The following is an 11,613-nucleotide window of genomic DNA, read 5'->3' as shown; positions in this document are numbered from 1 at the left end:
TTCATCTTTGCAAGTCTACTTTTTTATTTCAGCAGCTCTTTAAATGCTCCATAATAGCTATTTTATACCTGATAGATGCATTTTCTGAATCTTGTAAGGTCTAAATTTGGTGTTTGTTACTCCTGCTGATTCTCACAGAGACCTACTGCTTTGTCTGCATGATCACCTCGGGTTGGTAGTTCATATTTGCTGGATGTTAACTTCTTGGAACTCACACAGGCCCAGATTTGAGGGAAATTTCTTCCAAGTGTTATTTGCACATTTTTGCCAGTTGAGTCCTAATGATGTAGGGCCATTGTCTCCCTTCTGAACATTTTGGATTAAAGTAGTACTCTGGTTCATTTTCCCCACTTTGCTACAGGACCTCAGGGCGCTGCGTCCTTCCCTGCAGAATGTAACATCAGCACCCCCAGCTCTAGTTTCCGTTCGGGTTTGTCTTTACTCAGGAGAGGCTCCATCTTTAAGATGTCTCTTCCATTATGCAGTATCAGTGTTTGGTTAAGCATATTTTTATACAGGATCTAGTTATTTACTATCAGGAAACGTAGTCTGTCATTTTGCCAGAAACCCAAACCACACCCATTCTTGTAGTTACTGTGCATGTATTCATTTGAGCATTGTTATGCTGTGTGCCAAGTTCTGTGCTTATATTAGACATGAATAAGGTCCTGACTTCAAGGGCACAAATAGTTCAGTGTAAATATGACAACTAATAAAATGAAGATACAGCCCAAGATTTTTTCTTCCCAAAGTTGTTTTCTTTCCCCACGTGTGTCTGAACGGAGAGCAGAAGTGAGACTCTAAAGTTAAATGGCTAAAGAAAATTGTTTGAGTAAGTCCCTGAACACCAACTAATAAAGGACTCTTTAATTAATAATGAAAGTGGGGGCACCCATGTGCAACCGTTCACCCCACCGGAGCTAGGACACAGAGCCTCTGCGCAGCGCCACTTTTCTCGAGCCAAAGTGAGGGGATCACCACATTGACAAGCTGTTTCTTCTGAGATGGAGCCGGAGGAGACGACTCTCTTTTAAACTAGAACTTCTTCCTTTTCTTAATGAAAGGTGCCAGTTTATATTTGAAGCAGCTTGCAATCAGAGGCCCTCCGTCCCTGGTGGCGCTCGGGTTAAAGCACAGAACTGCGAGGCAGGCGGCAGACACTGCAGCACTAGCTCGATCCCCGGCTAGGGCGCAGCAGCCCTCTCTCGTCTCCCAGCTGCTCCCCTCAGCAGTGTACTTCGTCAGTCTGTCTGTTCCTCTCCCCACTCTGGCCTGTACCCCAGTTCTGTATGCAGCAATAAATAAATCTTTAAAAAAAAAAAAAAAAGAAGAAGCAACTTAGCAACTTATAATCGGATTTCCTCCTCTGACCTTTATTCCAGGATGGAGAAATGGTGCTGCTTGACGGGGGCTGTGAGCTCTCTTGCTATGTGAGTGACATCACCCGTACCTGGCCCGTCAACGGCAGGTAAGCCTTCTCCAAGTCACATCTATTGCTCAGGGAATATGGACTGGAATATGGAGATACCGGGAGGAGTAGGTGACTAAAGGTGCATACAGGCTCCCTCTGGCTCAGTTACTCGCCTTTGCCGAGCTTCTGGCTATTACTACGACTGTTTGTTCATCCTGTCAGGATCAGGCACCTACAGCAGCTACTCAGCACACCCACATATTTGAAAATATATGTTTTTATTTTTCTGATGATAAAAATGTTAGGTTATGGTAGAATAGCTTGATCCGATTGAAGCACCATCAGTAAAAATTATAAAACCTGGACGAAATATTAAAAGTCAATGTGTGAAGGCAAAAGTGAGCCTCCAGAACCAGCCAGCAGCTAGGTGGTCTGTCTTAGAAGAAAAAGGATAAGGTGAGATGCGGGCCTTTTGCCTCCAGCCCACTCAGCTCGGGCAGCAGGAAGGAGCAGCCTTATCTGCTCATGTTGTCAGAGGGCAGAGTTGGGTGGTAGCAGAATAGCCAGGAAGCTGGGGGGAGCCCTAGAAGAGAAGGCGCTACAGAGGGAGGCCCCAAATCTGCATACAAAATATCCTGAAGTCTGTGTGGTGTGGAGACTCTGGGCCTCAGGGGATGCCAGCAGCGAGAAATCGACATTCTGAGCAGCAGTTTCAGCTGCTTCCCTCCCAGAGCGACCCGAAGTTGGGTGTTTTCTTCTCTTAGTTTTTTTCCCCTTTTCCTCATATGTCTCCTGTAGTGGCAACTAGAAACCATGGTCAGGTTAGTAGCAGTGAGCATCTCTGGTGCCCATGTGATGATCTTGAAATACAGTTTCTCACTAAAAATGAGGGCTTCTCAGAGCTAATTTCAGGTCAGGAAATTTACAAGCTCAGCCTGGTAGGTCGCATACCAAATAACAGGGGAATTAATAAACGTTGTGCCCAGGGAAGGAGGCTGGACATAGACGAGCACCCGCTGTATGATTGCGTTTAGCTGTGGCGTTCTAGACAAAGCTACGGTGAGAATAACCAGGACGGCCACTGCCTCTGGGGAGAGAGTGGTTGGTTAGAAACAGACATGAGGAATAGTGTGAGTGATTCGGACTCAGTCAGGCGAATTCTCCAGAGACAGACCAGTAGGGCATAGTATGTATACAGACATGTGGGTACAGTGAGGTATTGGTTTTGAGGAACTAGGTGATACAGTTGGGGGTTCACACGTGTCTGAATTGTGCAGGACATGCCAGCAGGTTGGAAACGCAAGTAAAATTCAATGTTGTAGTTTTGGGGTTTTTGAAAGAATTTCTTACTGTGTAACATGGCACTGTTATAGAGCTATATGTAAGTTGCAGGTGTACATCATTATACATCAACATGTGTACTTATTACATCAAGTTCACCACTGAAAGTCCAGTTCTGTCCTCGCCATGCACTTAACCACCTTCACCCAACTGACCCGACTCCTCTCCCTGTGGTCTTAGAATCTCAGGGTTTATTTTTTGCTTTATTTGATTCATTCTGATAAACTAAATTGTTAGTCTTGAGGCAGAATTCCTTCTTCAGTATGAAATGAGGCAGCTCTGGCATTTGAATTCATTTACTGTCAGCTAGTCTTTTGTCCATATTTTGGCCGCCCGGCCTAAAACAGCTGGCAGAGCTCTGGGGTCCCTCCAGCTGGAGCACTGAGGCCAGAATCTGCGAGTGAGCCCTGCTCAGTAAGTTTGGCCTGATCCAGCCTCACATTCCTGCCACCATTATCCGTGCTTCGACGTCCATTCCCAAACATAGTCCAGGTTTTTGTCTATATAAGTAGGAAAAGTCATGGTTCTTTGGGGATCGTAGGGCACCTTTTCATGAGTCACGCATTATACCCAACCTTTCCTGGGCTTGCCGAGAACAGAATCTAGTTCTAAGTCTAGAACCAACAACCTAGGCAGCTAGCTTGGGAGAGGTACCGTCAGGTTTCTCATCAAAACAGGTGGGGCGGAGGGCGACTTTCCCTGCACAAAGGGCTCAGCAGAGTCTAAGAGTCCAGTGTCCCAGCTTCGTCAGAATCGGAATGTCCATCGGTGAAACTTATAGCTCGGTATAGCTCACATTTGTGCACTTCAGTGTATGTTAAATTGACATTAAAAAATACTCTTAAAGATACTGAGAAATCGTGTAACTGATGGAGGGTAAGTACACTGACAGAGGACACAGAACAGTGCTGGTACTGGGGGAGGGGTATGTGCGTCCATGACCCACTGTTTCACTTCACTGCTTCTCCACGGGGGGTATTTAGATGAGACCTATTACGTCATAATTACAGAAAAATCATAGTGAGCATTTTTATACATTCAGCTTTTTCTGAATATCAGATAATTTCTCAGAATGAACGCTTAAGTCAGTATTACAAGTTGAGGGCTCTCCGTGGTGGTGTAATGGGTTAAAACACAGCACTATCCACAGCCACTGCAGCACGAGTTCAACCCCGGCCAGGGAGCTGACCCACATGGTGCAGCAGACCTCTCCTGACCTGCTCCCCTCAACAGTGTATTTCTGTAGATCTACTTGTTCTGCTCCCCACTCTGTCTCTGGTGAATCCTCTCATACCCCCTGCCCCATATATCTGACCTACCCCAGTTCTGGTATATATAAATAAATACATCTTTTTTTTTTTTTAAAGATTTATTTATTTGTGCATACAGAACTGGGGTACAGGCCAGAGGCTCAGGGGCAGTGAGAGATTTCACCAGAGACAGAGTGGGGAGCAGAACAGGCAGATCAACGAAGTACACTGCTGAGGGGAGCAGCAGGCGGGCCAGGAGAGATCTGCCGCGCTACGTGGTCACCTCCGGGGCAGGCGGGAATCGAACTCATGCGGAAGTGGCTTTAGCTTCTCAGTGCTGTGCTTTAACCCGCTGCGCCACCAGGGAGGGCCAATACATCTTTTTAAAAAAAAAAAAATGATACAACAATCTTTAAAGCCTTTGATTTAATTGGCTGTACTAATTTACACTCCCATTGACGACATATGAAACTAGAAATCCTCTACTACCCTGCTTAATTTTTTCTCATTTTTTCTCCATGGTAGCTAGAGGTATTGCTATTTTTTTTTTAAGTATTTATTTATTTATGCATACAGAACTGGAGTGCAGGCCAGAGGTGCAGGGGCGGTGAGAGGCTTCATCAGAGACAGTGGGGGGCAGAACCCACTGACACACACTGCTGAGGGTGGGTCAGGAGAGGTCTGCCATGCCCTGTGGGTCACTCCTTAGGGAGGATCGAATTCCACTGAAGCAGCTGCTTTAACCCACTTAAAGGGCTCTAAAGGTATTATTATCCTAAAGGTACCTAGAAACTAGTGAGTTACTGGTAACCAAAATACTCACGTGAGCACGACATATGCTTTGCCTGTGAGAAGTGGGCCTTAGGCTTGCCTAATTTTTTTTTTTTTAATCATTAAAAAAGATGAAAAGGCTCAGGTTGAGCCTGGCCTGCCCCTTGGCTGCATTCTTCACTGGGTGCATCTCATGTTTACCTGACAGCCTGGAAGAAGAGACTGGCCGCCCCAGCGCGAAGGAGCACTGTGCTCTGCAGGGCAGCCAGCGTGTGAGCAGGCCGCGCGGTGGTGGGCACTGGCTCTGACTAAATGCTGGCGGTGCCCGTCAGCATCGCCGACGAGCCTCCACCACTCAGCTCAGAAGTAAACTGCTGCACACTGCCGTGACCCTATCCCAGGGTCAAGGTCTTCGGTCTCCCCCACCCAGGTTCACAGCACCTCAGGCAGAACTCTATGAAGCTGTTCTAGAAATCCAGAGAGATTGTCTGACCCTCTGCTCCCCTGGGACAAGCCTGGAGAACATCTACACCATGATGCTGACCCTGATGGGGCAGAAGCTCAAGGAGCTGGGGATCCTGAAGAACAGTAAAGAAAATGCCTTCAAGGTACTGCCCCGTTGATCCCAGTTCAGGACAGTTGCTGTGCTAGGCCAGGCCCTGTAAGGCCCATTCCGTGTAGCAGGGGTCTTTGTGACTTTCCTCTGTAGGAGGGACTTAGAGTGACTTGAGTTAAAACAAAGGGAGTCAGTACTTCCCGCCCCCAGAAGATGGCAGCACATTCTGGATCATGGTGCGCAGCCAGCAGAACCCAAGGAAGCCTGGTGCAGACCAGGTGGGAGAGGACTGGAAGGAGAGGTTAACTCCGGATCCTTTTGTGGCGATTTTGAAAAGGTAGAGGTGGGCGAGGGGGAGTTAGTTGTTTCAGTGACACTGAGAGACTTTCAAGCTACTCACGAGGGCCCTTCTTCGCGAGATGGCCTTCAGTTATCGGGCTGGTCTCCGCTTTAAATCAGGGTGCCAGGTGGTCAGGCCAGACAGGCATGAGGGCATCTCTAAGTTCGCACTGCCAGGGTTTCTTTTGTCTCTAGGAACAAAGCTCTAAATTCCTCCTGGGGTAACACATGTTTAATATCCAGAAATACCCGAGCCAGTAAGTGCCCGTAATTGCTCTGATCTGAGGGGCCCCAGAGTTGCTTCCTGAGGATGTGGACGCTGGAAACAAAACTACCCCGACATACTCGTCCTCTCTGTCCCTGGAACAGAGATTTTTCATTCGCCAGAGTCTTAGGGGTTTCCGCTCAGCTATGTGGGTATGTCGGGGGCAGGGGGCAGTGGCCTGAGGATGCAGCATGCAGGAGGCAGGAGGGCGCAGGAGGCAGGAGGGCGCAGGAGGCAGGAGGGCGGCTGGCTGAGGCCCTGCAGCAGCAGCCCAGCCACAGGCCCGCAGGGCCCGACGGCCCTGGCCCCACCTCACACACACCCGACTGTCCTCTCAAGGGTTCGTCCTCTGCTAACACTGGCCATTTTCTTCTCCAGGCCGCTCGAAAGTACTGCCCTCACCATGTTGGCCATTACCTTGGGATGGATGTCCACGACACCCCGGACATGCCCCGCTCCCTCCCTCTGCAGCCGGGCATGGTCATCACGGTGGAGCCAGGTAGGGAGTGTTGCGGCTCTGCCCTCAGCTCCAGGGGCAGCGTCTTGTCGTCTTGTCTCGAGGGTGTCGAGGGTGTCGGAGGAAAGGGGGACCTTGGCCTCACCCGACCCAGCTTGACTAAAGTCGGAGACAGGAAAGTAAATCTCCTGAGTGCAGAAAGGAACTTTTATTTTAGAATTTTTCTTGAGCTTTCTTATTTAACTTCACACAATTTGTTTTAATTTGACTTCTCCAATAAACAACAGATGGGGACTACTTTCTGTAAGTAGATATTAAGAAATAAATCTCACTTTAACCCCACCTTTACCAGGGCCAGTTTGAGCTAGACCTCCCTGAGAACTGGGGGCCCCGCCCCGCCCTGCAGTGGCATCCTGCCCCCTAGGCGTGCAGAGCTTTCTGCCCTCCTGCCTCCGCAGGGGAGGCTCGCATTGCCGCTTCCAGTGGCTGGTGTTCGCAGCATTCAGCAGCTAAGCGAGGGGCGGCCACAGCAGGGTGTGAAGATGATGCTACAAGAGTTGATTTTTGAACAGTGGTGCTGTTTGGCTCAGAAAACAGACCCGAAGCCTGGGTTTCTGTTCGCCTCTGTACTTGTGTGTCACCGGCGCGGCTTCTGCCCCACCGTGAGCGCCACCCTGCTCTGCCTCCCTCCCAGTCAGCGCCGTCCAGCGCTGCCCGCGGCTTCACTACGTTTTCACTGCCCTTGGCTGATCGTTTTCTTTTGATCACGGCAGAATCTGTGAGTGGAGTGGAGGAATCGTCGGACTCCGTGATTAGCACGGGTTCCTTGGGCTCTTAGACTTTTCCAAAGGTTCAAGCCCAGCTTCTGTCTTTCGAGGTGTCCATCAGTTACATTTTTGACTTATTTGCGAGGACTTTTTGCATATTTCTCCCACTTCTGGTTCAGGCCAGCATGCTATATTTTAGCCTTATGTCTTTATTCTCTTGAAGTTCCTCCTTTCCAGGGCAGGGGGCTCGTAGGGAGAGACAGAATGTTTATGCTCTTACTGCTGGCCAGCCCGTACCGACACACGTCACGTTACGGCACTTTCGCAGCCGAGCGGCTCGAGCCACCGGAACATGCCAGAACCCTGGCTGCCACTTTGAGCGTTGTGTGGGGCGTGTTCACCATCGCGTTACCGTTGTAACAACTCCAGTGAGGAGAGCCGTGTTGGTGATGCTGTGGCCCACGCACCCGTGCGGTCCAGTCTCGAGCTCTTCAAGGTTCCGCATTTACGGGTGAAGTGTAACGGAAAGGTTAACTTCTGCCACACACGTCGGCCGCTGCCATGCGTGAACACTGCATTCTTCTTTCTGCTTCTCAGGCATTTATATCCCAGAGGATGACAGAGAAGCCCCAAAGAAGTTTCGTGGCCTGGGCGTACGAATTGAGGATGACGTAGTGGTGACACAGGACTCACCGCTCGTCCTTTCCGCAGACTGTCCCAAAGAGATGAATGACATCGAGCAGATATGCAGCCGGGCCTCTTGACCCCCACTGCAGCGCACACCCCAGGTTCTGGAGGGGTGCCCGCTGTCGCCTGCGCACGAGTGTGGGTGTGTGCATTTATTCGCGGCTGCGTTGGGGGCGTGCAGCTCTCTGTGTGGTTGTGTGTGGTCCTTTTTTTTAAGTAGCTAGGAATTTGGAGAATTGAATTTTTGAACTTCGGGTTACAGCAACTTTAGCAACATTAACTCTATAGACTAAATGATCCAGGCAAGTTTAACTTTTAAAAGTAAAAAGAGCGTCCTTGGTTACAGACGTCTATGCATTCCATGTAACATTTAAACGCACAGAAGATTTCCTGCCTCTCTCTGGCCCTTCCCTTTCTGTGCTTTTGCTGAGATCCACCTACCGCCTGGTCTGCGTGGTGCTTACATTTTGAGCCTCCCCCGAAAGCCCCCTGTTGGTGACTGGGCCCCGATACTCCACAAGTCCGCAGCAGCCAGAGTGGCTCCCCGTGCTGGTGTCCTGCATCCTCCCTCAGCCCTGTTGAGCTCCAGCAGCACCAGCTGTGGAACAAGACAGTTGTGAGCTGTTTTGCTTTTTGGTTGCCGGGAGCCTGGGGGTATTCGAGTTTTGACAAGGAAGGAAATGGAGGAGGAAGAAAGTGTGTGTTCGCTGTAGGCCCAGACTTCCGTCCACCGGTCCTCAGCTAAAATGTGAGACGTCCGTGCTCACCTGGAAGCTCCTTCAGGCCCGACCCTCATGGATACGCTGCAGCTGCTGCCCTGGCCGCTCTCACCAGTCGGAGTTAGAGGATGGCCCGAGTCAGAGAGGCACCTGTGGGCCTTCTCCTTCCCGCTAGTGCTGATCAAGCAAACTGTGGCGCCTGCCAGGTGCGCAGACCTGGCCTGCGATCCTTTCCTTTCTCTGACGAGCGCGGGAAAGGCCGGAGTGGAGAGCCGCGTTTCTGGGGGCTGCGAGTGCCTCTGCAGCAAGGGGCGTGCGGGTGACGCTGGGCTGCAGCTGGCAGAGGGCAAGGGGGCCTCGGCCTTTATGCCAGAGCGGCCGTGCTGCTCAGAGCCTGCGGTGGCCGGAGCCTGCGTCATGCTTAGGCATGTGTGTGTCCCAAGTCAGGGCTGGGGGACGCTCCCTACACTGCAGAGCTGTGCCCGCCTTCTCAGGAAAAACCAGCTACAGAGCACAAAGCAGACAGGCCCAACTCCACCCGGAGCAAAGACAGTGTCGTAAGGAAGGACCCCGCCGCGTCCTGGGGGCGCCTGCCACAGCGCTGGCCTTGTGACCCGCTGGGCCCTGGTCATCACGCTGCCTATCCTGCCTCGCTGGCTCGCCTCAGCCCTGCGCTACTTTCCAAAGAAGGGGGCTGACCTCTCACTCGCCGGGCCGCAGTGGTCCCAAAACCCCTTTCCTCGGAGTGGGTTTCCTTTCCCCTTTACAGTCCTGAGTACGGAGTTTGCGCTTCTTCTTGTGAGTCATTTCTCCACCTTTCCAGCTGCAAGTCTCGGTGGCCGTTTGCTCCTGGTCGGACTCATCAAGCGCGCACTTGCACGCAGGCTCCGGGCGGCTGCTGTGGATTCTGGCAGCCGCAGTCCCAAGCGGGGATCGATGTTGACTGTCCTTTGAGCTCCAGGTTTGTCACAGCAGCAGCTAAGCCCCGGAATCCAACTGCCAGAACCGCCAGAGAGGGCTGTCCCGCGTGGAGAGGGTTTGCTGAGCGGTGCAGGAATCGCTTGCTTTCGCAGCCACAGACAGGCCCGCTTCCTCAGTGTCTGAGTCTCAGTTCACAGGTGGCCAGGCTCCCTCGTGGCAACCCTCGCTTTAAAAGAGGCTTCCGTCGCTCCCCAGGCATTCTCCACGTCCAAGAGCTGTAATGGAGCCGTGAATGATGCTGGCTCACAAAGGAAGCGTCTTTCATGTGTCCACTGCACGAATTGCTGGGTTTTCCCCATGGTCAGGAAACAGGGGTTGTGTCGTGAAACACAACAAAACGAGTCCTGGAGGGAAAATCTCCTCCTCCCGGGACGTGGATCTCCAGCGGGGAGGCGCTTCCCACCAGCCTGGAGCGCTGGCCTTAGTTCTGTTGTTTCCAAACGTGCAGCAGCGATACGTTTCCTTAGCGCTCTCTGTAGTAAGAAGATGGCAAGTAGGAAGCCGGGTGCCGCCGGCGTCCGGACGTGTGAAGTCCCGTCCTTGTGGCACAGTGTCGTGGCAGCTGCCACCAACAAAGCAGAGTTTAAGTTTGCGTGAGGCGCTCCTGACGTCGCCCCACGCTGGGGGCAAGGGCAGTGTGACCCTGGCATGCGTGCTGTGTGCTAGAAACTGAGGCCCAGGATGGTAGGGCACAGGGACGCCGCTTTGGAGTGGTTTTAGGTGTGGTTATTAGTGTTTTTTAGTACCCTGAGGTAGGCTCTGTAGCCCAGAACTTGAGCTGACACCGCCGAGTCTCACGTCTGGACACCCACGGTGCCCCTGGTGAGAGTCGCAGGCAGCGTGACAGCCTGATGGTAGAGCAGAGTCCACGGAGGCCCTGCAGCGCCACGAGGCAAGCGTCAGTGTGGGAGCAGGGCCCCCGCCGGTACCACCGCCCGGCGGCGAGCTTCACAGGAGCTGAGAGCTGCGTCTTTGGTCAGCGCTCCTGCATCTTTACAGGGCTTTTGTACAATTATTTATGTTCAAATTTGGACAAAACGCTGTTACTTTTTAAGAACCTATCCCCTCAAAATCCATGCATTTCCCCAAGGAGGGAAAACATTTGTTACTGTCATTTTAAAAATAAAGTTCAAAACAATGTATATGTGTATGGGATGTGTCTGTTTTTTCTAAGAATCATTTATTTTTCTGAGTAATGATTTAAGGTGAATGTATTCGGGCACAGAAAATATTTGACATGGAAAGTAGGGAAAGTAGGGAGTGAAACGGACACCACTGGCGTGAGCAGCAGAGGCCTGCTAATGTGGAAGTTGCACACACGCACGCTCGGGTTGATGTGTCAACTCGGTAAAGGACGTTCTTCCACAATGTGTGCCTATACCAAAGCATCACAGTGTGTACTTTAAAAGATGCTGGGATTTTAGTTGCCAATTTTTGCCTCAGCAGAGCTAAAATAAAAGTGGTTAACTCCAGGAGCCTTCCTGATGGCGCAGACGTTCGTCTCAGCACTATCAAGCTCTCACCAGCCACTGCAGCTGAGTTCCTGGCCGGAGAGGTGCCCCACATGGCACAACAGACTGCTCCTGGCTCCCCACTACTCCCCTCAGCAGTGTATTTCGGTGGATCTGCCTGTTCTGCTGCCCGCTGTCTCTGGTGAATCCTATCACCCCCCATAACTCTGGCTGTACCCCACTTCTGTATGCATAAGTAAATACATCTTTAGAAAAATAAAAATTAAAAAGAAGGGGGTGTTAACTCCAGAGAACTGTCCCTAGGTCTCAGACAGTGCCTGTGGCACCCCAGATGAACGTGGGCGTGAGCGTTTGCACAGCGTTTTGTAAATGTGACCTTTCTCAGTGAGCCGTGATAAGACTGACAGCCTTCGCCACCCCTCAGAATTCCTCTCAAACCTCTCTAAGGTGTGCTTTCCAGCATTCTCGAACGCTGGCACTCATACAGCTAACTTTGAATATCATGATGGAAGAAACTGGAGGTGGCGAGAAATGCCCACATGTGACATGGAAATAACAATTCATAATTATCCAGGAAAAAATGTACAAAGCTTTATA

General features: G+C 51.1%; 1 protein-coding gene across 1 annotated transcript in view; it reads left to right on the top strand.

Moving 5' to 3' along the window:
- Positions 1-10,659, top strand: part of XPNPEP3 (X-prolyl aminopeptidase 3, mitochondrial) — a 42,988-nt gene extending 32,329 nt beyond the window's left edge. Inside the window, exons 6-9 of the mRNA XM_012735116.1 lie at positions 1,377-1,468; positions 5,204-5,381; positions 6,312-6,432; positions 7,755-10,659. Of these exons, the coding sequence (XP_012590570.1) occupies positions 1,377-1,468; positions 5,204-5,381; positions 6,312-6,432; positions 7,755-7,921 (558 nt within the window). The 3' untranslated portion in view covers positions 7,922-10,659. The remainder of the gene's footprint in view (positions 1-1,376; positions 1,469-5,203; positions 5,382-6,311; positions 6,433-7,754) is intronic.
- Positions 10,660-11,613: the final 954 nt, after the last annotated feature.

Source organism: Condylura cristata, unplaced genomic scaffold (genome assembly GCF_000260355.1).
Source record: "Condylura cristata isolate star-nosed mole 26May11 unplaced genomic scaffold, ConCri1.0 scaffold00004, whole genome shotgun sequence".
In the NCBI taxonomy this organism is placed as follows: Eukaryota; Metazoa; Chordata; class Mammalia; order Eulipotyphla; family Talpidae; genus Condylura; species Condylura cristata.
This window is presented reverse-complemented; position numbering and strand designations above follow the sequence as displayed.